Source organism: Carlito syrichta, unplaced genomic scaffold (genome assembly GCF_000164805.1).
Source record: "Carlito syrichta isolate Samal-C Ts95f unplaced genomic scaffold, Tarsius_syrichta-2.0.1 Scaffold306677, whole genome shotgun sequence".
NCBI lineage: Eukaryota > Metazoa > Chordata > Mammalia > Primates > Tarsiidae > Carlito > Carlito syrichta.
In genome coordinates this window covers 958,228-985,771 of record NW_007250773.1, presented here as the reverse complement: position 1 = coordinate 985,771, position 27,544 = coordinate 958,228, and the positions used below count along the sequence as shown (strand labels likewise).

The 27,544-nt window shown below is 40.0% G+C and overlaps 1 protein-coding gene across 1 annotated transcript; it reads right to left on the bottom strand.

Moving 5' to 3' along the window:
- Window positions 1-4,667: 4,667 nt before the first annotated feature.
- On the bottom strand, window positions 4,668-26,164 carry SLC4A4 (solute carrier family 4 member 4). The gene is made up of 3 exons (XM_008063225.1): window positions 25,995-26,164; window positions 25,580-25,653; window positions 4,668-4,924 (listed from the first exon to the last, which is right to left on the bottom strand). The coding sequence occupies exons 1-3, from the start codon at window positions 26,084-26,086 to the stop codon at window positions 4,668-4,670; spliced, it is 423 nt and encodes a 140-aa protein (XP_008061416.1). The 5' UTR covers window positions 26,087-26,164.
- Between the last annotated feature and the right edge of the window lie 1,380 nt (window positions 26,165-27,544).

Genomic DNA, 27,544 nt, shown 5'->3' with positions numbered 1-27,544 from the left:
GACCACCTTCCCACCCACTTTTTGGGCAACCCTCGGAGGATGGCAGCTGCTAACTTAGGGGGAAAAAAAGTGCATGGTGGAGGAGGCAAAAGGATTATTTTTAAGAAAGAGCACAATCTAACTTTTCTCCCCACCACCCACTCCACACCACCTCCTCATTCCCTTGTCTCTCCTGCTTGTTCTTTCACTTCACTTTTCTTCTCAGCCTCTCTCTCCCGTTGCTTGGTGCACCATGCTCTCACACACGTTTCCTTCTCTGGGTCCCCAGCTGGGACACCAGCTCTGACGCCACACTGGGAATAGCAGCTGTGCCAGGACTCGGAGCTGCCGCTGGGCTCAGAGGGGGGGATACCACGCTCGCCAGCTTCCTCCTCAGAGCTCCAAATGTGTAAGAATAAAACACGCATTCACTTTTTAGAAATCTTGTCTTGACAACAGAGCCAAGGCAAAAAATAAAAAGCATCTCTGTTATAAACTAAATGAACCTGTTAATTATGCTATCTTCCTAATGTGCCTGAATACTGGAAGATATTTGGTTTACTTCTTCTAAAAAAATGTCCTGTCCTATTCAATTCTATGCCACTTTTTTTTTCCAAGAGATAGGTTTTCACTATGTGACCCAGCTGGAGTAGAGCGGTTATTCACAGGCACAATCATAGCTCACTACAGCCTTGAACCCTGGGCTCCAGTGAACCCTCCTGCCTCAGCCTTCTGAGTCTCTGAGACTACAAGTACTATGGCGCCTGGCTCATGTCACTTGAATGCGGCTTATGAAATGAAGCTGCCCGAGGACTGCGTGGACCTGTGAGCATTCGTAAGATACATGAGGAATACCTGTGCTCCACACATTTCTTCATCACCTGTGGGTAGCAAGAAGCTCCACACTCAGGAGTCATCTACCCAGACCAATAGGCCGCTATGGCACTTGACAAAATAATGAAGCACTTTCCAAAGTGGGATGACTGAAAGACAAGACCAGATACATGTTACGTAGCCAGAGAGAAAGGCAGGGCAGGGAAATATAAATGCACACCACACACACACATATGCAGTGCAAGGGTTAAAGACAAAATCCCTAGGCCGGGTCTTACCTAGAATGTGGAAAATATTTAGACAAGTAAAAGCAATGCTTATGTCTTCTTCCATAGTGATTCATGCATTCAATTACTCTTCAATAAACATGTATTAAGCACATACTAGGTGCCAGGCATTGTTCTAGGTGTCAGAGATAACATAGTAAAAAAGACAAACCTGACCCTTGCTCTCAGGGAGCTTACAATCTAGCATCAGCTCAAGACAAAACTGTAGGCTCACAAAATCACAAGTTGACACATGCATAACGAAGAAAGCAAACAAGGAGTTGAGAAAGAATAACAAAGGGGAGTCTATCAGTGAGGAAAACAGTAAACTTTTAAAGTTGAAACATAAGCCGGGTTCAGTGGCTCAGCCTGTAATCCCCCGCTTTGGGAGACTGAGGTGAGTGGATTGCCTGAGCCCACAGGATCGAGACTCGCCTGGGCAACTTGGCAAGACCTCATCTCTACAATAAATCAAAAAATTAGCCGGGCGTGGTAGCACACATCTGTAGTTCCAGCTACTTGGAAGCCTGAGGCGGAAGGATCGCTGGGAGCCCAGCAGGTCGAGGCTGCGGTGGCCGGGAGCGGCCACTACACTCCAGTCTGGGCAACAGAGTGAGACTCCAACTCAAAAAAAAAAAAAAAAGCTGAAACATAAAGAGAGAAAAACTAACCAGGACAAGAATGAGTTGACCATTCCAGGAAAACAAGCTCACATGTACAGAGACCCTGAGGCATAAAAGTTTTGGGCACCAAGGAACTACAGCATCAGTGGGACGTGACTGTAGTAAAGTGAGCAAGGAGAGAATGGCACAACGTAGGACTAGAGAGACACCGTGGGCCGTGATGCCCAAGTAAGATGTTATTCTAAGGTTAACGGGAAATTTTCAGCAGAGGAAGAATGTGACTCAGTTTACCCTTAAGGATGATCGACATTGCTTCTGTATGGAGAAAGACTTGAAAAGTATAGGCTATTGCAGTTGTCTAAGCAAGAGATGGTGATTTCCTAAACCAAAATATAACAGCAAAACGGAAAAAGAGCAGACAGATTCAAACATACTTTAAAGACCAAACCAATAAAAGTTACTGAAGAATTGCATAGGGGGGTGAGAGCAAAGAATCAAAGCTGACTCTCAAGTTATTACTTGTATGTGGATTGTCTGGTTTTTGTTTTTTTCCAGAAGTTATAAGTATCGTACAATGCACTGCCAGGCACATGTGGGAATCTCACCTATGGACATGACATGTCCATGGATATAAGTAACTCAAATACCCTAGATCAAAGAATAATAGAAACTGTATGTGGCTGTACTTAAGAGGCAGTAGTGGCATACTAGGCAAGTATTTCATTAAGTGGGTTTTCTCATAAGAATTTTAGTGTCACGTTGGCACCAGAGCCTTGCAGCCACCCCAATATCACAGTGTTAAATATCTTTCTAAATGTAGGTGCAATAAACTCTGACTTTTAAACAGAACCATATCAGATAATCAACTACAAATCCATCATAAGCAACAGAGAAAATATGGTCATTTCTAAGAGGACCTTCAAGTCAAATTGGATGACTCATATCAAACATGTCAAAGGCACATTACCGCATAACCAGCAGAAAAACACAAACCATAAAATACAAATGCACAATAATTTCCTTATGATCACTGAATAATTGGGTCCCCAGTAACTGTCTCTCCACAAGATCCCTTCAGAAACTCAGTACACAACACAATACAGGATTCCCCCAGGAAGAAGCCTTTGCGGTTAAAGAGAATGAATTGCCTTTTTTATTTTACACGCTGTGTTCAAACTGGTCCCCAGATGCCACCACAAGCAACAGTATTCTGTGATTGAGTCCCATGCAGTCTCAGCATCTTCTTCCTGATCTGTTCATTCCCTACTACCCGGAACTGTTTCCATTGCTCTTCCTCAAGACTGTCACACAATGCTCATCTCAAAGGTCCACTTGTCTAGGTAAGCGCCTCTTTACTTTTTAATACTTATAGTGATGATGCACTCTTGTTCTTAAGCTGAACAAAAGACAAATTATAAGAAGGTAAGAGGGAGGGAGAGCTCACAGGCACACTGGAGAGAGAACCTCTTTGGTTTCTTATACTGGTTCAGGCCTTGCCAAGACAGATAGTAAATCAAGATAAACAGTAGCAATTTATTTGGAAAGGAATGTTATCTTTTGTTCCTCCAAACTATTAACAGTGACCTTTTTTTCATGTGCATTTCAAGGACTTCGCTTGAAACAGATTCCATATTACTTTAGTCGAAATAGGAAAGATTTCTTTCATTTCAATGAAAAGCATGTTAACTTTAGTCTCCTGCCCTCCGGTCCTTCTAGGTCCTACATTTATTCCAACACTTTCTAATTTTAATGGCATGGCCCACCTCCAGCTCTCCTCCGCTCTTGTCTTTAATTCGGTGGTCCATCTGCAGTGCTCCTCTCAGCACGGTACTTCTCTGGCTTCCTAAGCCACCTGCTCAGCTCCAAGGGTGAGACCAGAAAAAAATCTACAGCGCTATGCCTCACACCCTCTTTAATTTAACTCTGTAAATTCACTTTTCAACACCCCTGAGCTGCTCATTCTAATTTGGCCTGTCATCACCTGCGGTGACTGAACGCGATCTTTATCTCTGCCACCCATAATGCATTTTATTGCAGGGTCCGTATTTCTGCAACTGCAGCAAAGACATGAAGAATGTACACAGCTCTGCCAACATGAAAGGCTGTTGCGTGTAACTCCTCTTGGGGAATCTCCCAAAACTGGCATGTGTTTCCACTGCACATATTCGTTCCCATTTCAGCATGAGGCTACCCATGTAGTCAAATTTTCTCCACGTTAGAAGAAACACAAGGCAACATAAATACATACCTCAACACACAGTCCACCCTAGCACTTGAATACAAGGGTGTTCTTTGACCTCCTGCTAGCTAGTCAGCTCCTAATAACACTTCTATCCAATATATGGCATCTAATAGGTTCAGTGTTTCAAAAAGTGTGTCACTCTACAGTCATCTGTCTTAACAGGATGCATTTTCATGATTCCTGTTTAAATCATTGACCTGGCCCACAAACTGGTTAAATGTCACCTATATAACTCTGAAATTTGGAAAGATACATAAATATAATACTCTCATCTTGTTCTACTGTCTCAATAGATCCTATTTCTAAACAAAAACAATCTAGAAAGTTCTTCAAGAGTTTTCCAGTGACTGCTGATTATGGTAGTTAAATACCTTCTGTAGCACTCTGTCCTATTTCACATGTTAAAAAGTAGAATACTGGACCAAGCACGGTGGCTCACACCTGTACAGCAGTTTGGGAGACTGAAGTGAGAGGATCGCTTGATCCCAGGAGTTTGAGACCAGCCTGGGCAACATATTGAGACTTTGTCTCCCACCCCAAAAAACAAATAAAAATTTTAAAAAGTAGAAATACACAACTATGCCTAGGCTTTGTGAGATCAGATCCACTCAGAATCTCACCAGACAACCTCCTAGATCAGCCTGCCGGTATAAGCAAAGCATCTTCACAGTCGTCATCCTATAGAGCTGGCCATCTCAGTATTCCTGCATCCCTCCCCCTTAGTCACAAGATTCTAAAAGTCTCCTTCCCAAAGACGTGGGAGGGAGACAGTGAGAGGCCCCAATGCACAGAGTACTCACTGAGAGGCTTTAGGATGCTGCTGCTGGATTCGTCAGCGTTCTCCACATCTGATTTGTCAGAGTAGTTCTCAGAGATTCTCTCCTTCTCCTTCTTCTCCTTGTGCCCTGTCTTTCTCTTGTGACGTCTCCTTCTCCTGTAACTCTTCGGCACATGAACCCCGATGTAGATGGTGTGGTGGCCTAGAGAAGGGGCACACATCACTGGTCAGTTCAAATCACATTCCCCAATGCACACATACCGCACAAAACGCATGGGCCAGAAGAGAATGCCTAAGAATTCAACATTATCATGCTACAGTCCACAGACTCACATTGGAAAATAAAATCTTCTCCCAGTTTACAGTTAGCTTCAGATAATTCAACCTGTTGGTTGGCACCAAGATTCTGTGAGGGTGTCCTCTAATCCTGTCCACACAGACTGATTTTGTTTAAGAAAGTCAAAGAACATCGAACTGGGAATTGAGAATCCTTGATTCTGGTCACACCTCTGCCATCAGTTAGCTATATAACCTTCAGCATGTCACTTGGGGCCTCGGCCTCATCCTTGATACAATGAGAGACTCGAATCGGGTAATTCCTGGGAGGCCATTCCAGTCCCAACCTTCCATGAGTCTATGACGGCACTAAAAGGGATACCTGCCGGAAAAGGAGCTTGAGAGCTGCAAAAATAAAGATTTAACTCAGAGTTCAAACAGTCATCTTGCTGGGGATAAGGTTTTACATTAAAACTTTTTTAACCTAATCAGCAGAATAGAGACTAAGAACTGGGACAAACTGAGAAAAATAAGGCACACTCGGAAAAAAGATTTTAGAAATACTCAAATGTTCGCACTAGGAAACAGTAAAATGAATGTCAGCCTCAGAGTCATTCTCATTTTTCTTTTTTCGTTTCCAAAAGTTTCTAAAAACTGGTTGTTGCAATGATAAAAATAAACCCAGTCCAGCAAAAATTGCCTTGAAGAGAAGGGCATGAGGAAAAAAGATTGTGAAATGCTTTCAGTTCTCTAGATGGAAGGAGCTGCAAAACTGACAAGTGGTATTATTTTTACAAAATCTAATAAGACAAATAAAAAGGAAGAACTCAAAGTTCCACATCATTTTTTTAAATTGGGAAACTTTTACTTCCACTTTAAATACAGCATCACTTCTGAATTTTGGAATTACCCTTTCAGAAAGAATGTGAACACTTTTTTTTATTGCAAATTAGATTAGATTATCTCATCTATGGGGTTGACTTCCCATTTCTGGAATTATTCCTTGATGACAATTTTACAGTGCCATAGACACTATCACGTTCCTCCATGCAAATACACGTGCATACAGTAAGTCTGCTACAAACTGCCATGAACTACCATCCACAGTTTCCACAGTAACTCATCAGGCATATCTAAAAACACCATAATTCACAGGGGTGTTTCCTTAAACTGGCAGGCTTCAAAGAATGATGTGTTCCTCCAAGAAACAGACTGCAACTAAAAGAAATGCAGAGCCTAAGTGAATGGGTTAGCATTCAAAAGAAAATACCTGATGCTTGAATGAAGTCGGAGGCATCTTTACACAAAGCAGAACCCCCCCTTCCCAACACACACACACACACACACACACACACACACACACACACACACACACACACAGCAATTCAGCTACTACAAAGCACAGTGAAATTCTCCTTCCAGAATGCGTGCCAATGGAAATTTATCATGTCTAACCATTTGCAAGCAAATCGTTCTCATGGGAAAGCTATATTATACTAGGTAGTAGGAAATGTCTCAGAAACAATGTGAATTAAGAAACAGTGTCAATTATTTCCTGTGCTCCAGTTACCGAGGGAGTCCTGTAGCTTTATCTCAAGTCTCAACAATAGAAGTAAGCAAAGCTAACCCTGCCTCCAGTAAATCAAACGCTGAAAGCTCTGTTGCCTTCGTTCAGGAAAACGCACACACACACACACACACACACGAAAGAGGTTGGAAAAATTCTGCCACATTAAATATTTTCTTTACCTTATTGATTAATAGCAATTAAGCAAAATGGTAATTAAGTTACCTTAGGTAGACTGATGTAATGCAGAAAGATTTTTAATATGTTCACCAGATCTGCATAGTACGTTTAATCAAACCATTTAATAGACAGTCTCTATGAGTGGATGGCAGGTTAAGGTCAGATTTTTGGCTATGGAGTGTTGTTGTCAATCTTATAAAAAGAGTCAGGGCAATTCCGAGAATGAGACTTCAAGCCTTGGAGAGGAATATGCTTGACTTTTTGGAGACTGGCTTGAGTTATCGTCACAAAAGTGGTGCCATTTTGTTCACACCATGATCACAGGCATCCTCCCTGCAGCAAATCCAGCTTGCCCAGTCTCCTCCAGTCCCTCCTATGCTTTCACCTTCATTTCCACATAGGTCATACATAGTACGATGGAGTGCCACGGTACCCAGACGCCAAGAAGAAATGTGATTCCTCTGAAGACATCCCAAATTTCAAGCATTTTAAAATCAGCTTTATTGAGGTATAATTTACAGACCATAAAAGTCACTCCTTTTAAGGAGACAAGGCAATTATTTTAGCATATTTACAGAGTCATAATTCAATTTTATTGCATGTATGCAGTCATTCTCTGTTCCCACCCCTGTCTCATACAACCATTCTTAGGCATACTCTTAGCTATGGCCTCTGGGAAACTACCATTCTCTGATACTTACAAGGCTATGACCTTGTTGCAGGGATGCTGACAGCACAGCAAAAGAAAATATTCCCCGAATGAGGAAGAAATTGCCTTCCAAGAACTACCAGAGGAAATCAAGGCACTGAGCTGAGTAATCCAAAACTCAAAGCATTTGCCTTCTCAACTTGTACACATTACTAAGTAACTAAATTTCCCTTTTCTCTTTTTTCAGGTGGAGTACAAAGAACACAGTTTCAGGCCTAAGCAAACCTTTAGGAGCTCAGTGACAGTGCTCACTGCTTCATCAGTGATTTCTCAGCCTCGTTCACTCTGGCTTCTTTGTTTGTGAGAGGAAAGGAAGATAGCCTTGCTTTGATGGGTGGGACAAGGCAGGCATGTTTTCTCAAAGTGATGACCAAATATTTAATAGGCTATATGTGCCAAATAACAAAAACACCAAAAGTTAAATGAGCTGCAATGGAAGCCTTCTTACTGCCCCCACAGAACCCCTGCCTATATGATCAACAGAAGCAGCTTACTGCTGAAAATATGCTATTGGTGACAGAATGTCACAGGTAGATCACAGTTTTCATTTTCATTAAGATATCTTTACCTGCCACAGAGATATGTCGTGAAGATTGTTAACTATTTTTCAAATTATAACTCATGGCTGGACATGGTAGCTCACACCTATAATCCTAGCACTTTGTGAGACTGAGGCAAGAGGAATACATGAGCCCAGGAATTTGAGACCAGTCTGAGCAACACAGCAAGACCTCATCTTTACAAAAATTCAAAAATTAAGTCGGGAGTGGTGGTGCGCGCCAGCTACTCAGGAGGCTGAGGCGGAAGGATCTCCTGAGCCCAAGAGATTAAGGCTGCGGTGAGCCATGATCATGCCACTGCACTCCAACCTGGGTGACTGAGTGAGACTGTGAGACACTGACTAAAAAAAAACTTATAATTCACAAAATGACTGCAAGCTTTTAGAGAAGCCACAAATATTGAGGGTGTAGTATTGTTTTACATGTAAAATTAAAAGGAGCAACTTGACAGACAAGCTTTCTAACTCAGTAAAAGCCACAAAACAGAAAGAAGCTCAAAGAATCGGGGACAGTTACCTGCTTCTTAAAGATAATTTTTAGGATAAAAATAATTACCTCCTAAAAAATTCAGGAAAAACTGCTTCCAAATATAATGTGAAAAGGTGTAAAATTTTTTTAATGGCCAGAAAAAAGGAAGAAGTGATCATTTTAAATGTTATTAAAATAAAAATTACATTCTTGCAACTGAATACACTGTAAAGTAAGATTACTAGAATCTATACTTGACAGTGTTCATTTAGGTGTACAGTCAAAGTGTATTCAGTCCTTGGTTTGGCATTGGCTTCAGTATCATGTGTTCAAATAAATACCCTGCATGCCTTTCTCTGACAGATGGTGCAAGTTCCCAACAAACTCTAAATATCTTGGGAATAGCTCACCATCCACACCACAGCCAGTACTACCGGGAAGAAAACATGACTTTCCTGGGTATCTCTGGATGTCAGAAATAATCATGACAGATTCTTGTTTCTTCCCATCTTCCCCTGCTCCACCCTAGTTGCAAGTTGGAAGCCCAGTGAAGCTATCACATCCAACCCTCCCAATTCCTGAGATATTTCTAAACTAACTTCATATTGATAGTTGCTATAATGTTTTCTGGCAAACAAAGAACTCTTGCATTTAGTAACTCTGGAGCCATTTAAGTTAAGGTGGGCTTTAACAGAAACACACTTTGCTACCAAGGATGATTTATAGCACTTTGAAGTATAAATCTCACAAGCCAGAAAAGGGTTTTACACCAGCCAAACTATACAATTCTATAGATGAATGGATGGTTATCATCATATGCCTCTGTATGTAAGATATATCTATTAGCTCCTTCCTAGGAAACATGCTGCTGTGTTTACTATACATACAGATGATAGCAACCACTTGGAGGATGCTTACAAGCATGCCAGGCACTGCCAGGTGTTTTGTATCCATCATCTCATGCAGTCCTGCTACTATCCCCATTCTACAGGCATAGAAACTAAGGTTCGAAGAAGCCAAGGACATTGCCATCAGTTAACTCAGTATTCTCTTCATAAAATACCACAGGAGAAATATGTCTCAGTTCTCAATATCGAGAATAGGTTAATGCCACATCACCACTTTTTTGCACTTTTTAACACGAATGGGGACCAAAATATACTGGAATGTATTTATTTTAAAAACTGTGTATTATTCTTACTTGTCTAAACTTCAGCCTTCAAAGTACTCTTCCTTTGATGCAATACACCTATTGAGATGCTTTTTTCCACTGCTCAAAACAGTTTCTGAGCTTGTAATTTTTGGTGCCTTTTAGTACTTCTGACATTTTTTGTTTCATCTTTTCAACATCTGCAAAATGTTTCCCCTTGAGGACTTTTTTCATCCGGGGAAACAAAAAAAAAGCCACTCAGGCGAGATCAGGTGAATAGGGAGGATAAGGCATGGGGGTCATGCTATTTTTGGCCAAAAACTGCTGAACACTTAGTGTGGTGTAGACAGGTGCATTGTCATGGTGGAAGAACAGTCACCTGTTAGCCACAACTCAGGATGTTTTTCTGCAAATGGCAACTCAACTTTCTCAAAACTTCCAGATAAAAACTTTGGTTGACCATTTGATCCAGAGGAACAAGTTCCAAATATACTACAAGAGGCCCACCCTTCAAAAGAGAATTCTTGGGGTTTTGGGAGGGGCTTCCCCTCATATATACTATATTTATACTATGAATCTTATAACTGTGTTTTCCTCCTCATGGTGACTGCTAGAAAAAGAACAAACATATTTTGGGCCAACCAGTAGTGGGCATATAAAGCTTCATGAAATGCATTTATTTTATACACAAAACTCACTCTTCCAACTTTTCAACTGTTATTTTCCTTCTCCCTAAACCTTTTTTGGAATAAGACAGCATATACTTCTTTTTTAATCTGTGATGTCAGTATCTAAAGGATCACCAGTGGACAGGTAAAATTTTTTCCAAGAAATCTACCTTTCTCCACCTCCAGCCATCCATCCCTATTCCCAGCCTCCTACATACATCTCTAAACACTGAGGGATGTCCCAAATTTGATTTATATCCATACAGTTACTCTGTTGACTGGATTTCTGTTCTCTCCAGTTCAAAGCAAAGATTCTGCAATAAGCAGCTCTTTATATCCTCCTTTCAGAACTAATCAGCAATATTACCAAAATATAAGTTAAATACTACCTCCCCTGGCTTATCTATCATAACTGGTCTTCTGCCAAGATGCCTAAAACATGCTGCAGCTATTGCCAAGAGGAACATAGGGAGAAAAAAATTCAGAGAGATTTATTACCTTTTAAGTATGAAAAGAAAAAATTTAGAAGAGGCAGAGACTCTGGAAGAGTGACAGACTATAAAAAGATGCTGCAAAGACTTTACTTCCTAGACCCTCCCCCAAAAAAAATCTCAATTAGAGGTATATGCATAAGAACAGATAAAATAAGATAGCGAATGTCAAAAAAACTGTTTTCACCCGTAACATGGTCTCATACACACATTAGTTGTTGTGGTATGTTGTTTACCTAACAGGTAGCATATTGATTCTTCTTGGATGGAGTATATTGGTGATATGTTCCTAACAGAGACCACATAGTAGCACAAAGGCAAGATTCCATAGAAAAGATAGCTCTAGAAAGTCTCACTGTGATTTTTAAAATACGAAAGTGAGGGAAAGTAGACTGTAAAGAATACTTTCTTCATGGACAACATTGCTTCTTACACGGTGGAAAAGCAATAAAGTAAATTGGACCTAATCTTGGCCCACAAACAAGAACTGTTGTGATATGATAGCACTGGAAATATGGAAAGAAAATGTTCAAATGAAAAAAAAGTATAGGCATAGAAAACCTAGGCAGATCCACAGTATCAAGTCCAGGTGCCATGGAGGTTGTATGTTTGGCACTTTATATAATAAGAAATAGACCTAAACACTATAATAAATAAAATACAAGTGATTTGTTAGCTTATTATTCATATACCCATAAGAGTTTCCATAAGCAGCTCTAATAAGATGCAATCAAAGTAACATTGCTGATTTGGTGGTCATAGTGCTGGCTCATGAAAAGAAAACCCCCTTACAAAGGCATGGTGTAATCTTGCAGTTAACGGGGGGTAAGCCAGCCCTTTATGAAATGTTTGCATGAGGATTCAGACTCTAAATACATAATACTGCTCAGGACAAGTTATCATTTCCATTTCTATATTTTGGATAGGAGTAACTTTTTACAGGAAAAACAATGTATCCATTTATTAATAGATAATTACATATTACATACGTAATTTATTTATAGATAATTTTGAATGCCGATGAGTACTTTATTTTAATTTTAACCCTACCTATTACACAGATTCAGGCATACAAGCAAACAAATGGTAAAAGTGATTAAAAATAGGGAAACACTTGTCTTCTCATTGAACTACATGGGAATTTTGTACACTGAAAGCCTCCCAGAAATCCTCAAGGCAACCTGAGGCTCCCCAAGCGAGACTGATAAGAAATCTCAGTTTGTTACTTGATGTTTACTGAGCATAGAACTTTTAATATTTAATATTTGATGATGATGATGATCATCTCTAGGCAAGAACAAACAGCTACAGGAAAAAGGTCTCTAAGGGCAGGCAAGCTTATGATTATTCACTAGACTCCTGTTCTTTAGCTCAGCAAATTTATACAGTTGCTTTCCCACTGATCACTCTTAGCCAGTAAGAGTTCTAATAACTATTGACACTGAAGTTAAGTTTCCACTGCAGTTCCCATTATTAATGACTGGTAATAACAGCAAAAACTGACTGGCACTATTTAAAGTTTGAATTAGTGAATATATTTAAAGAAATGCAGTTTTATTATAATCAGAGATCATCAATTATGTGAAAATATCCAAGCTAGAAAAACAAGAATCTCCTCTTAAAGGTACTTTAGGGACCTACCTCAGGGAATAATCAGAACTAAAAATCAGCTTACCCTACGTAAACTGCAATTCCTGAAGTGCTTCCCAGTCTTAAAAGTTGATTCTCCAAAACAATCCTAACCTGCTCAAGCAAAATATTTTATATCCATATCTATATAGATATGAAACAATATCTATATATGTATTTTTATATATGTATAGCTATAAATTTACCTATGTAGCTATATAAATTTCTAACTCAAGAGAGAGATTATGTAGAGTGGATTTAATATATTATATAGAGATTATATAAAGATACAAATATAGTTTGTATGTTCAATCTGGAGGAAAAAGTGTCCTCCACTGTGTCTGGTACACAAAGATACTCTATAAACGTTGATCTTATTTCTCCCTTTCTTTTCCAAAGGAGAAGAAACGGAGCACAATTTGTCCTCACTTACATCCACCTCAAGCCCTAATAATAACTTGTGAAGCCCCTTGGTTCTCCAGAACATTGACCCTGAGCAGAGCAAGAGCGTCAACTTCAAACTTAGTCTTAACTCATCCCTCAGTCGACTGTTTTTGCCATCATGCAGAGTTTAACCTGTGTAACAGAGGCAGCACCTTTCACAACCTCAGTTTCCCCTCACCCTGTCCAGAAGCAAGAGCTTGGCAATCTCCACCCAGCTCTGGGCAGAGTTCCCCCAGAGCTTTTACGGGGTGAGTGCCAATGCCCAGGAGCCAGATCTGTCAGTCCTTTTACTTGACTCAACAGAGCAGATCGGAGCCAAAAGGCCTGAGCAGGCCAGTGCCAGGCAGGGCAGTGCTAAGAGGGAACAGGAAGCCATGAACCCTCCTCCACTCACCCTGATGCCCCAGAACCCAAAAGGGCTGCTGAATTTTAATGTGCATTACACATGCCGTCAGACAAAATCCACCTGTGAGCCAAACACAGAGAACTGACAGTTTCCATTCTCTCTCTTGTGGTCACCATTCGCACAACTGAGTGGGAAGTAGAGTTGGAAGATATAAAACAATGGCTAATCCAACGGTCATTGATAACTGGATTTGTGATTGCAGCCAGAGAGGCAGCTTAGAGAGACACATAAATGCACACGTTCACACTCTCATTCCAACCACATTGTCCATCTCTGACTCTATTATAGCTTCTCTTTTTGCAGTGTCCTAAGCCCTGGCTGGGCAATAGGAAGAATAGTCTTTGGTCGCTATTCACAGGAAATCTACAATATAGTCAATATACTCAGGGCTAATCAGGAATCCACTATTTAATATAATATAAATACTTAATGTAACTTTAATATATAAATATGTATATATTAACTATATATACTATATGCTGTATACATTTTATAAATATATTACATAAATTATATATTTAAATATCTGTGTCATTAATGTCATATTAATTTTATAAATTAATATGTATAGAAATATTAATATATAATAGTGAATCCATTAAATATTAGTTTATAGTTCATATAAAATATAAATATTAGAGTTAGCATAATTCCTTTCCCTCATATACCATATGTCAGTAAATGAGATGTAGGGCAATATCATCAGGCCGTAACAATCACTGATAACTAGAAAAAGTGCTCTGAGACTAGTGTTAGCCAAATTAAGTCCAATCCCAGTATCTTCATGACTATAGTTTTCCATACACCTGCAGGAGAGGGACTACATTCACTGACACAGCAGCACATAATCATACTTTTAAAGTGCCTCTAAACATCACCTGGTTTACCCTCTTTGTTTACCAGAAAACCAACTAAAGCCAAATAGCAAGTTAATGATGTACACAAACTAGGACTCCTAGGGCTCCTGGATGAACCTTCCTTTCCCACTCTCCCACCAGCATGGTCCCAGTTCCCCACCAGCCCTACCATCCTCTATTCTGCAAAACACAGCCAAAACACATCATAAGTAGTCCTTTCAAGTTAGTAATTATCTAAGAGTAATAAAAGAGCTCAGGATTCTGCCTCACAGTCATAGAATGACAAACTCAAATCCACAACCCTTAGTTCCATAAGCTTCTCCAAAAGAGGAAGATATTCTGGCAGTGACATTTGTCCTCCCACGTATCACCTGGGGCCATTCAAACGATGAGGTCGGTCAGATTTGTGTCTTCTTTCTCTCTCACCTCTCCATAAGCTCCTCCAACACCTTTTATTCTTCTTTCAATTTTTCCCACTTCCTTTTCTTCCATGTGCTTCTTTTAGTTCTCATCCATCTCCCTGTCTAGATTCCATTCCTTCTTTAGAGAGAACAAACCCAAGCACACTCTTCTGGAATGAGAAAGATCCTGGGAAAGTCAGAAAACCTGGATCCTCGTCCTTATTATTCCAACCACTGCCTTGAGCAAATAATTTTAACTTCTCTGTGGCTCATCTATCCATCTGTAAGATGAGAATGTTGAACTAAATTTTCTCTAAGATCCTTTCAAGTTCTAAAAATTCTGTAACAATTCCAAATATTTTAACTGATTATGTGTAATGGGGCTCAAACACAGAAAGGTCAAAAGTTGTCTACCACCTCTCAAAGTCTCTTTTCAACCACTCAGGATGATAGCTTTCTCTTAGAGACTCTTCAATCTACTCCAACTTGACTCCCACCAAACCATGACACCCACATTGCTAACAAAAGCTACCAAACATCTTCTTTCTGCCAAATCTGGTAGCTATTGTGTGACCCTCATCTTATCGGACAACCAGCATTTCGCACCGCCCATCACTAGACATCACCCTCTTCTGTGACTGTACCTTCCTAGTCCATAAGTGTTGACACTTGCAGAGCCCGATCCAGTCCTTTTCTCATTCTATCCTCTCAGCCTGGAAAATGTCATCCATTCCTGAGGCTTTAAATGCTAGCTCTATACCTAGGACTCCCAGATTATTATCTCCATCCCTGTCCTTTCTTTTTTAGCTTGATCTTATATAGCCAACCACCTGCTTCATAGTTCTACCTAGATATCTCACAGGTGCCTCAACTTCAATATATTCAAACGGCTGAACTCCTATCTTCCCCACCACTCTTCCTCCAGTGTTTTTCATCTTACAAAATGGCACATGCTCCCAAATTGCTCATAGCAGAAATCCAAAAGCAGCCACCCTCTTCAGCCCTGGCAAGTCAACCTATTCATCTCCAACCCTTTTGTTCCCACTCTAGTCCAACCCAAAATAATCTCTCACTTTATCTCAACAGTTTCCTTTTATCTTTGCCCTCTTGGGATGGTCTCTCCATCCAGCAGCCAAAGGATTTTTTAAATGCAAATTTTGTCTTGTGGCATCTCTGCTTAAAACCCTTCTACAATAGCTGCCTAGTGCACACTCAAGAGAATCCTAAATCTTTTTTTTCTTCTTACCCCAATATTAATTCTTTATTACTTTAAAATGGAATATTGCTTTGCTTATAGAAGATTTTATGCACTGTAACCAATTTCTTACAAGTTTATGTAACTTTTAATATTACAGCATTATTAAATAATATTGCATTTTAATAAACAAATAGGCAGAATAAGGGAAATTTACTATAGAATGACTACATTATAAAATCCTAAATCTTTAGCACAGCATAAAAGACCATGAATTATCTGGATCTTATCTGTCTCAGACAACTCAGACAACTCTTTCCCTGCTCACATGGTCCAACCACATTAACCTTATTTCTATTTCTCAAATGGACTGATCTGTTTTTCACTTCTGGCCCTTCACATATCCCCCTGCCTGGGGTGCTTCCTTGATTATTCACCTAACTAATTATTGCTCTTCCTTGAGGTCTCAAGTTCATGTTACTCCACGGGAGACATATTCCCTTGTCTTCCATGTAAACTCACCCACATACACGATCCAATCTCTAAATTATCATATCAACTAATCTTGTGTCCTTAAATAATGGCTGGTTTATTTGATTGAGCATTAATTGTGATCCTAATTGGAATATGTTATCACATGCAATGACACATGGGGATTGGAAAAGGAATGCATAAGACGTATACCTGCAACAATTCTTACCATTTTGATAAGCTTAAAGAAAACAAGAAAGCATTGTCCATCAGTTACATGAACTTTAACAAGAAGAGTTAACATAGGTACTAATCAATTAAGTTGCTGATTACCAGACACCAGTATTAGCTTTAGTCTGAAAGTGTTCTGTGTTCTGCAGTCATAACAAACACTGGTGAGAAAGTACTGAGCATAAAAATAAATCACATGCAAAGATTATATCCATGGCAAATAATATTTTACGTTTATAGGGTTCATCCTGGGGTTTTCAAATGTCTTTACTTATATTCGTAGCAAAAATAGGAGGATGGGGGGGTGCAAATTCTATTTCTTTGTACAAAAAAAATGGAAGTTCCTAAGTTATTTTTCAATGGCTTCCTGCAAGTATCAAGGTGAGTTTCAGGTATTATCCAAGAATCCTGAGAGTATCTCTAGTAGATGGATAAGGAGACAGATTACTAACTGCACTTTGGGTGAAGGACCCCTAACCACAGGCAGATAATTTTTCCTGTGTCACCCAGAAAGGTAGTGTCAGACCAGGAATAGAAGAGGGTCCTGAGACTGCTGGTTCACTCCCATGTTCCCTAAACTGCAGCACAGACTGAATAAAAGCAAGTGAAAACCTGAACAATCAGATATTGAGCAAATTTTCCAAATGTATAAATCCACCAGATTCAATTATGAACTTTCATTCTACATTGAAGACTTTTTTTTTGTCACTAGAGATAGAATTTTATATTGAAAATGTAATAATCAGCTGGGGGTTTGGTGGTAATTTAACCAATCTATAAATATATAATTCTTGCCCTTTAAAACTGATATGTTGGCCAATATCATAACAATTCAAACCCTAATTTTATTCCCCAAAGTTTTGACATGGTAAAAGTTATTGCACATTCTACTATGAAAATAATAAAATAATATCTCACAAGATTTCAGTAGCGTCTTTCCCCGCCAGTCAAGGTCTCACTCTGTTGCCCAGACTGGAATGCAGCGGCATGATCATGGCTTACCACAGCCTCGACCTCCTGGGCTCAGGCAATTCACCCTCCTCAGCCACCTGAGTAGCTAGGACTAGAGGTACATGCCACCACGCCTGGTTAACTTTTTTTAGGGACAATTTCTTATTAAGTTGCCAGGGTGGTCTCGAACTCCTAGGATCAAGCAATCCTCCCGCCTCAGGCTCCCAAAGTACTGGAATTACAGGCATGAGCCACTACACCCAGAAGAGTCAGTTCTTTCAAAATCAACAGAGTATCAAGAAAAGTGAACCACTGGATAAAGCACTTAGGATAGCTGCCTTCTAATTCTAACTCTATGGAAAGGTAAAAACAATTAACCCAGTTTAAAAGGTTTTCAGCTATTCAGAGAAAGGAATTATTTAAGTCACCTATACTGCTGATTCAATGGATGTCACTCACCACCCTCACTACCTTCACCTTCCATCCCACAATCAGCAGCTTCAGGGATAAATGTTGGAACCTCCTGTGAACCTCTGTCACGGCTGACTCTCACCTCAGTCCCCAAAATGCTATCAGCCAAAAGGGGAAAATAAAATAGAATGAAGAAAACTAAAATCTCACCAGCAAGCTCACGACAGGAACAAGAGGGTCTCAAAAGATCTTTACTTCTATTCTGATTCTCCTCACTCCCATCAGGCCTAATTCTCAATTCCCTCAATGGTTCTGAAGCTTGGATAAAAACGGGGAAATACTTAGCCCAGGTTAAAAGACATGGTATTATTTCTATATTGTCACATAATCTCATTTAAATGATACCTAAATTACATAATAGCCAGCAGGGAGCAAAATGATTCTAGTCTATGCTGCAATGGGGAGGGGAGGGAAATGCACTTATACATGCATGTGTATATACACATACACACACTAGACTCTTGAATTTTCCTCACTGGTGGGGAAAAAAATTACACACTTTAAAATTAATCTGTTTTCTAAAAGAAGCAATGTTACAGGCTTTATTAGACAATAGGCAAGCATCCAATATATAATTACAGTTAACATACCTCTTCTTGGAAAAGAAGAAAAATCATCAAATTGGAGTAATGTGTATCAGAGCAGTCTAACTCAGAAAATTAGATCTCACTCCCAGAGCTTAAAGTATGAGAATGAGTCCAAAGAGAAACAGACAGTAGGCCTTGGGAAATTTCACTTGACCATTCTGGCTTGAAATTTGCAATATGAGAGGCAGTAGGTGGCCAGGCATGGTGGCTCACACCTGCAATCCCAGCACTTTAGGAGGCTGAGGAGGCTGAGATGGGTGGATTGCTTGAGCCCAGGAGTTTGAGACCAGCCTGAGCAACATAGCAAAACCTTGTCTCTACAAAAAAAAAAAAAAAATAAGAGAAGTTAGTCAGGCACGTAGTGTATGCCTGCAGCCCCAGTTACTCCTGAGCCCAGGAGGTCAAGGCTGTCATGAGCCAGGATCATTGTAATCATGCTACTCCTCTCCAGCATGGGTGACAGAGGGAGACTCCAAATCGGAAAAAAAAAAAGAAGCAGTAGGTAAGTGTGGTTAAGAAGACAAAGGACAGATGTTGGGAGAAATGAATTAAGCAAATAAACATTTAAACGAGTTACAATTTTTAGAAAGAATGATAATAATCAATAAAAATGATTGGTGATGATATATCAATCAGAAAGAAAAACAACAGAAAGTAGGTATAGTGTAAACACTACTATTTCTTTTCTTTTTTTTTTTTGAGTCAGAATCTCCGTCTGTCACCCAGGTTGGAGTGCAGTGGCATGATCAGGGCTCACCACAGTCTCAAGCTCCTGGGCCCAGGTAATCCTCTTGCTTCAGCCTCCTGAGTAAGTAGGAATACAGATGAAGGCCACCACATCTGGTTGATTCTCTTGACTTTTTTGTAGAGACAAGGTTTCGTTATGTTACCCAGGCTGGTCTCAAACTCCTAGGCTCAAGCAATCCTCCCGCCTCAGCCTCACAACGTGCTACAATTACAAGTATGAACCACCGAGCCCAGCCAGGACTACTATTTCTAATATAGCAACATATTGTCATTAGTAACTATTAAAAGAGTGCTGGCCAGGCGGTGGCTCATGCGTATAATCCCAGAACTCTGGGAGGCCGAGGTGAGAGGACTGCCTGAGCCCATGAGTTCAAGACCAGCTTGGACATCTTGGCAAGACCTCGTCTCTACAATAAATCAAAAATTTAGCCAGGCGTGGTGACGCGTGCCTGTATTTTGGCTACTTGGAAGACTGAGGTGGAAGGATCGCCTGTGCCCTGCAGGTTGACACTGGGATGGCCGTGAGTGTGCTGCTGCACTCCAGCCTGAGCAACAGAGTGAGACTCCAACTAAAACAAAAAAGAGTTCTATGGTGAATGGCATGTTCCATTGTTTCCCTTTTACAGACAGACAAATCCAAAATCCAAACTATAAGTTATGAATAAATCTTTGACTTACAAAACAATTTGGCAAAAGAGCAAGTTTTGAACTTTTGTTCTCAAATTGATGCTTGGCCACTCAGCTTTGACAATACATGAATAAAACAAACAACAGAGACTCCCAGAAATAACATCAAACAATAGGCCTCACATATATGACCACATAAAAAGCTTCTAAAAAGTTCAATCTACAGAAAAAAAACAATGCTGCAAGTATATTACTTCAGAATTTCTGGATCCTTGCAAAACACAACCCAAGTACCAGGTTCAATTTGTTACGGCTTACAACCATAAAAGAATGTGAACACCTAGGCCAGGAAGTATCTTCAGGAGGACATTAGCCATGCTTACTGTACTACTAGGGAGTTCTCTACACTGGAAAACTCTGAAAAAGGATGACTGATTCCAGTTTCAAAAACCCATGGTACTATCATTGCTTCTTCCCTTGAAGCGAAAGAAATCTATATATAAATAGTTAACTTGCCTGACACAGCAAGAGGTATCAGACAGCCACAGAGCTAAGTGCTGCATGCTTTAGGGCCTCTGGCAGGCGTTCAGTTGAGGCCAAGAGGAGAGGAAAGCAGGGAGCTGGGAACGATTCGCCACAGCTCAACATGACCTGGGAAACCCAGGTTGCTATCCAAGGACCCACCTTTAAACACCTCCCTGCATTTCTCTAAAGCCCTCGGATGTGTAGATACATTGTTTCTTTTAAGAAGGTTTTTCCTTTAGCAGTGTTTGCCCAAGTGTTTCCTCTGTACACACTCTTTCTGAGCAGCAATTGGAGTGAACAGCAGAGAAGAGGTCAGCAAAATGCAACCGGACACTTAGATCCAGTGCTCAGAATAGCCCAGCCCTGACTCGGCCCCTCCCTTTCTATCCATCTGATAGATTTTCATTCACTCATTCTTTGCCATTACGTTTGTCACCACTGTAATTATGAATAAATGTCTACCAGGCCCCACTTTTTCTTTAGAACAGAACCCCCTCCAATACACATGAATAGATCATCATAATGTCCCCTAGTGAAAACTAGGTTAAAGTCATTTTGATTTCATGCCTGCAAAATGTTGAGGTCCTGACCTCCAAAAACACAAAAGTTGCTGTTTCATCATTTTAACCTCTCTCTTTAAAAGACAAAATAGAAGAATGAAAGTGGATAAGTAGAGGTGTTTTAGGGGCTTCTTTTTCTTATCAGTATAAAATATACAAATGATAAAAAATATCAATAATCTTTGCGCCTGTAGTCCCAGCTACTCGAGAGGCTGAGGAGGGAGGACAGATCACCTGAGCCCAGGAGGTAGAGGTTGCAGTAAGCTGGGATCATGCCACTGTACTCCAGTCTACGCGACAGAGTGAGACCTTGTCTCAACAACACAACACAACAACAACAATTAGTGAATATCTACTCTGTCCCAGATCCTGTCCTATTTTTTTACTTTAATTTTCTCAAAGATAATCCTGCAAAGTCCATGCATTTTCAACAGTGCTCTCTCACATGGGAGCACACTTCCTTCTGCACTCAGGAAAGGAAGAATATCGTTGAAAATGCATTGAACTTGCAGGATTATTTTTGAGAAAATTAAAGTGGTCTCCCTCTTCCATTCGAAACTGAGCGCACTAGGAAGTATCCTTCCATCCGTTCAAATAGAAGAATAACTCTCCAGATCCCCAAGGCATCTGAAGAGGAAGACCACCACAATATACCACAATAGCTTAAAGAGGGCACTGATCAAACTTCACAACTGGAGCAGCATTTCAGCCAGTACTGCCTTGCCGAACGGTATGCTTTCTGTATTGTTGGTTGAACTTGATGTTAAGAAGAGGCCCCTCCTCGTGAAGTGAGGGCTGCCAAGGCCTGCTGGGAGTTACCTAGCCTCACAGAGCCAAAGCCTTATCTCAGAGGATAAGGTGGAGTTTGCCCTTTTCCCCCTATTGCGAAATATGAGAATATTAAGTAATCTGTTTATATCGCACAGATCCAAAAATCCTCATTGAGTTTTTAGAATAAAACATCCACAGGATTTCCTTTTGTTTGAAAGAAGCTACCTGGGACTCTTTCTTCCTATCTCAACTTTAATTCACCTGACATAATCTGACAATTACCCCCATCTATGTTGGTAATGAAAACTGACTGGTTGTTTCTTGTGATCAACATTGCTGGGTCATTCTGGTAACATCAATTTGTCATCTACAGACCAATTCTGTGGATGTGTGAACATACCTGGGCAGGAGCTAGAAACAAATAAAATATCTGATATGCTGACATTTTTAAGTAAGTTTATCCACAGTAACCACTCCCTGTCAAAAATGTTAACTTTATAAAACCATATACCTGTATGGTTTATAAGGCATCCAATGTAAGAACAGAAGATATAAAAGCTTCTGTTTATTTTCAAGATTACAATGGACACTTGGTTTCCTTCTGAAAGTGTATCTGTCTAAACCATTAACGCATGAGGAAAATTATGTGACAATGAGGTTTAGGTCTTTAAATATATACCACATAGATAAATTCATTACTTAAACAGAAGATGACTCCTCTTCTGACTCACTCTATTCTTAGTGAGTTTTGCAGTTGACGGTTTTCTATTGAGTTTTTAGAACGTGGATTAAGTAGCATGCCACCCACTGAGAGTAAAGTTGAACAAGGTGAACTGAGGGCGTGGTTTGAAATCTCAGTCTCTCTCTCCTCAGAACTACAGTGTTAGAAGGAACTAGGAGAAAGCAGCCAGCTCTTCTTGCCTTCAGGCTGAGCTGAATCCGATCACCCAAATCAGGGGAACCTAAGAAGTATTTTTAAAGCACGAACATTTTAAAGCAATGAGAGGTGCTGAACCTTGATCACCTTGATAATCACTTATTGGGAGTACATCTTATTTGTGCAGATTACTGTAAAAAACAAAGCTTTAAGTTCACTTTTGCCAAGTGTGCTGTGATATATTTCAATGTTTATCTTAGAAGCAGGCTCAGCCTGTAATCCCGCGCCTTGGGAGGCTGAGGTGAGTGGATTGCCTGAGCCCGCGGGTTTGAGATCCGCCTGGGCAGGCGAGACCTCATCTCTACAAAAAATTAAAAAATTAGCCAGGCGTGGTAGCGTGCGCCTGTAGTTCCAGTTCCTTGGAAGGCTGAGGCGGAAGGATCGCAGGAGCCCAGCAGGTCGAGGCTGCGGTGGTCAGGAGCGGCCACTGCATTCCAGTCTGGGCGACAGAGTGAGACTCCAACTCAAAAAAAAAAGAAGCAAGAGAAATTACTACTTGGATAAAACGAAATGTAATTGATGATACAAAAGTAAACTGTTCTGGCTCCTTGCCCTTTGAATTCCTAATCCTTAAAACTAGAGCATTTTACTTCTGCCATATATGTACCAGAAACTCAACTACTTCATAATAGAGACAACAGGTTGCTTTCCTTCAAATACACCCTTTTCTATGCAATTAAAAATGTGAGATGGACTCACATACTTTAAGAAAACATTCCCACTCAAAATGTGACTCCTTATCAGAGATCTTGGCATGGAGCCATAGATGTGCGATCAAACTCATGTCCATTTCTGCTTTTTTATACTACCACCTGGAGGTACTATGAAATTTAAGTCCTCACATCCCCGCCAATGAAGCCACCTGAAAAAAAAGGGAGGATCAATTGGGAGAACCAAACCAGAAATGAATTCACTGTAGTTTAAAGACTTCCACTGCAAGAGGGCTTGCACTTGTGAAAGTTACCCACCAAATAATAACACCATAAGCAATCATCCCACAGAGACTCAGGGTTCAGCAACTAACTAAGCATGCCTTAAAAGAAGTGTAATCAGCTCACATGCCAATCAACATGAAAGACAGTCCTTAAAGTAGAGGTCTTGTAAGAATGTGAAAATACACAAAATCCATGTGGCAAGTTTAATCATCACAAAGCCAACACATTTCTTGAATTGTACAGATGTTTCTACCACCTTTAGTTGTCTTTTTGTTTCTCCTTAAAGAAACCTGGCTATAGATTTGTATGCTATTCGTTTATATTATTGTCTTAATTTTGTGCTTGATCAAGGGAAATACTTCAGGAAATAGATTTCTTAGTCAAAGCCTTAAGAAACTGTGTAAAATATCCTATTGCAGTAGAGTGTCATCAATCCTACAGAATTTATAAACTCAAGAAGCAATTTACATCTCTTGTAAACTTAGCTAGAACATTATTCTCAAAGGAAAACACACACAGAGTGTATCTCATTCTCAAGGTTTTTTCTACTTTGTCCTACAACTATAGGCTATTTGCTCAAACTTACATAATTTTTTATATCCATGTGCTATAACTTTAGCATTTTTATCTTCTCTTTGACATTGGAACAGTGACAGAGTCATTACAATAAAGATTTAACATGGTTTCCACGAGTCTTAAGACAAAATTTTACTATTTGCTTCCACCAACTTGCTATTTTCCCATGTCATATTGTAAAAAAATGCAAGGAACCCATAAAACAATATGAAAGAAAATACTGTAGTTTCCGTTTTCCTAAGAAACTTAGACATCAAATTCTTATTAGTCAGTCTCAAGAGCACAAATGTGGGAAGTCAGGGTGGGGGCGCCATTCCAGTAAATATTACATGGGCAGAAGAAACTTCCTAAAGAAACGTGAGAAACAACCTAACAGCCACACTATTCAAACTGTTCCAGGTGGCACAGAAGCATCACTTGCCCGGGATCTGATGTTCAGACTGCCTGAAGATTCGCTCCAGAACACACACTACCTACTCTCTTTTTCCCAACCCACCCTCTAGCCCATGTTTTCAGTAGGTACTAAACACTTACCAAATGATACCAGTTAGATTAGAGGCTCCAAAACACATATGAATTGTCTCTCGGGTAACTTTAAAAGGATGGGCATGATCACATGGTTCACCTGCAAGTTTCAGTTAACTTTGAGTACTTCCTATAACCCTGATTCTTCAGTAAATCTCACCGTAAATCTCAATAATAAACTCTATCTCTATGATGCCTTCACATAATTACTTTAAGAAATATTAATTAAGCCTTGCACTCTCACTATCAAATAAATAGCATTATGCCCACATAATTGATCAGTCAAGAGACAAGAGAAGGGAGTACACACTAAAAGTGTGTGCAAAATATAACTCTTTGGTTTTTAATAGGCAAAATATAACTCTTTGGTTTTTAACAGGCACTGGGGAACATTAGCAAAAGAGGTTCTGGAGGTTTCTTAAGTAAAAAAAAAATGCTTGTCCATCTCTTCCTAACTGACACTTATCCATGATGACCACTCTTAATATCCTCAACTTAGACTCATTTTTCTCATAACAATGGTATCGTTCTCCTGTAACATCTGTTTCTTTACTCTGCAAGCTACAAGACAGAAAATTATAAGATGCAGTCAATACATTTATGTAAATCTAGCAACTTCCTTGAATCAGTCATTGGAAGGTAGTTAGTATTGTCTTGTAAAATATTTACGATGGAGAGGCATAGCCATCATAGGCACCTGCTTTAAAATAAGACTTTTTAAAATAAACCAGGCAAGATCCACACTGATGCAGATCCTGATGGTCCAATGAAGTTCTTGAGATTACTTTCTGCGTTGAAGCAAAATGTGGAGACTAATGAAACTCCATAGAAAAGGTTTGGTGTTTACCTCTAAAAATGTAAGATACACAAAATGCAGGAACGCTATTATCTACAGAGACATATGCATGTGAATAAACACTTTCCCAGACCCACAAAGCTCACCTTCTACTTCTTCTTCATCACACACATGCTTAAGGAAGGAAGCCCCTCTGTCCAGGACAGCTTCATCCTCCATCCTATAGTAATAGAAGAGAAAAAAAGAATGCTCAGACTTCTCCCGGAGCGAGCCACTTGAAGCAGCCCAGCTTCTGGGCAGGTTAACCTGCAAGCTGCTGTTCATGTTAGCAGGACAGAGTCACTCTTCCTTGGGTATCTGCTCTGCTTCACGCAGCTCCTCTCATCTGGTGCTTGACAATTTGCCGGTCCCACATAGCTTCAGTTCTAACCTTGAGAGGACACCCACATAGACAGGTAAGAGAAAACAATCCCAATCCTGAAGGCTGGATGTTCGGGGCTCTCCCCTTTGGGGGTTTAAATAAAAAATAAGGATGACAGCACACACAAAAAAAAAAAATACCAAGAGAGGAAGTTTGATGTGTCTGGAGTGCTCGTGATGATCGTTTGTGGAAATCCAGCTTCGGTGCTTAGCTCTTTAAACACCCACTGCATAAAATGTATACCCTCGCACACACACACATGCACACCCACCCACACGCAGAGAGCGACAGGGAGTTAGGCTAGTGCACAGTGGGAGCCTAGCTTCCAGCCAGCCTCTTAATACCAGCACAGCCCAGTATTCTCTGTTGAGTGGCAAGCTTTGAGTCACATGTTGGCCTTACGGAAATCTGACATCTGAGGATTATCCAGCAACCCGGTTTCGGCAATAGGCACATATACATACCACCCATTCACTCGTTTTCCACATTCTGATCACACGTCTTTCACTATGTATATCTGCCCTGTTAACTCTTCCCTGAAGGGCACAAAGTTCTTCATTTTGTAACCACGTTATGCTGTCCTCCTGTCTCCTTACATAATAGGATCTACTCTGCAATTTCATATGCTAAATAAGACCTCAGAATCCATCCAAGGAATGACAGCGTTTTTATGGTCTCCCGATGCCAAACATACTTCTAGTTTATAGAATGAGTTAAGGTTTATTTCCATACTCTGTGGCTCCTTCTCATTGCATTAACTTTGATATAGAGAATTCCATGAACTCTATTTATAGCGAAAGCAGAAAGAAATCCTGAACTGCTCAAATGCTGCTTGTGTAGTACCAGTCTAGAAACAAAGAACTTTCTCTGGGGACAGCTGCTCTCTGTCATACCGTACATGAGCCCTGCCAGGGAACCAAATGTTCATTCTGTATTCTATTCATCCAATTATATGCTCAGGCATGGGATATTGTAGGTCTGTTTTCCATATTGTCTGTATAACTTATTCTTGTGCTTCAGATATTTGTGATAATCTATGTGGATGTGCACGGAATTTATATTTTTTGTCCCTACTATTTTAGGAGCATATCTGTCTCACAAAACAATCATCTTAGCATAAAAAGTCAGAAATCTGGTCTCAGGTAGCCCTAGGTTTTAAAAATCTAGTCCTGTCACTTAGCAGTTGTGCCACTGGGAACCAAGTATTTAACTTTTTTGAGTCTCAGTTTTTCCATCTATATGATTGGGATAATAATAACATCCTTGCATTGATTGCTTTGAGATTCAAATGAGGTAACATATCTAACAGCGCTCACTGCCGGACCTAGCATATACTTCATTTAATTAATGTTAAGTGTCTTTTCTTCCTGCTTTCCTTCTTTTCTTTTGACCCTAAACAGTCATTGGTACACAATACTATTAAGAAACTCATTACCTTTGGCCAATTGCAGGATTTCTTCTTTCAGGGATATGGACTTTATGTACATTAGCTCATATGATATATACCTTTTCCCTTCTCTGTACTCAGACTAAAAATAGAAAGCTAAATGCAAACAGGATATGGGTCAGTAACCAGGATTATAGTGGAAAAAGAAAATGCCTCGAAGTCTTGAGAAGTCTAGTTATTTGCCAACCCCTCTAAGCCTCAGGTTCCCCTGAACGTTAAATGATACATCATATTCACTGATTC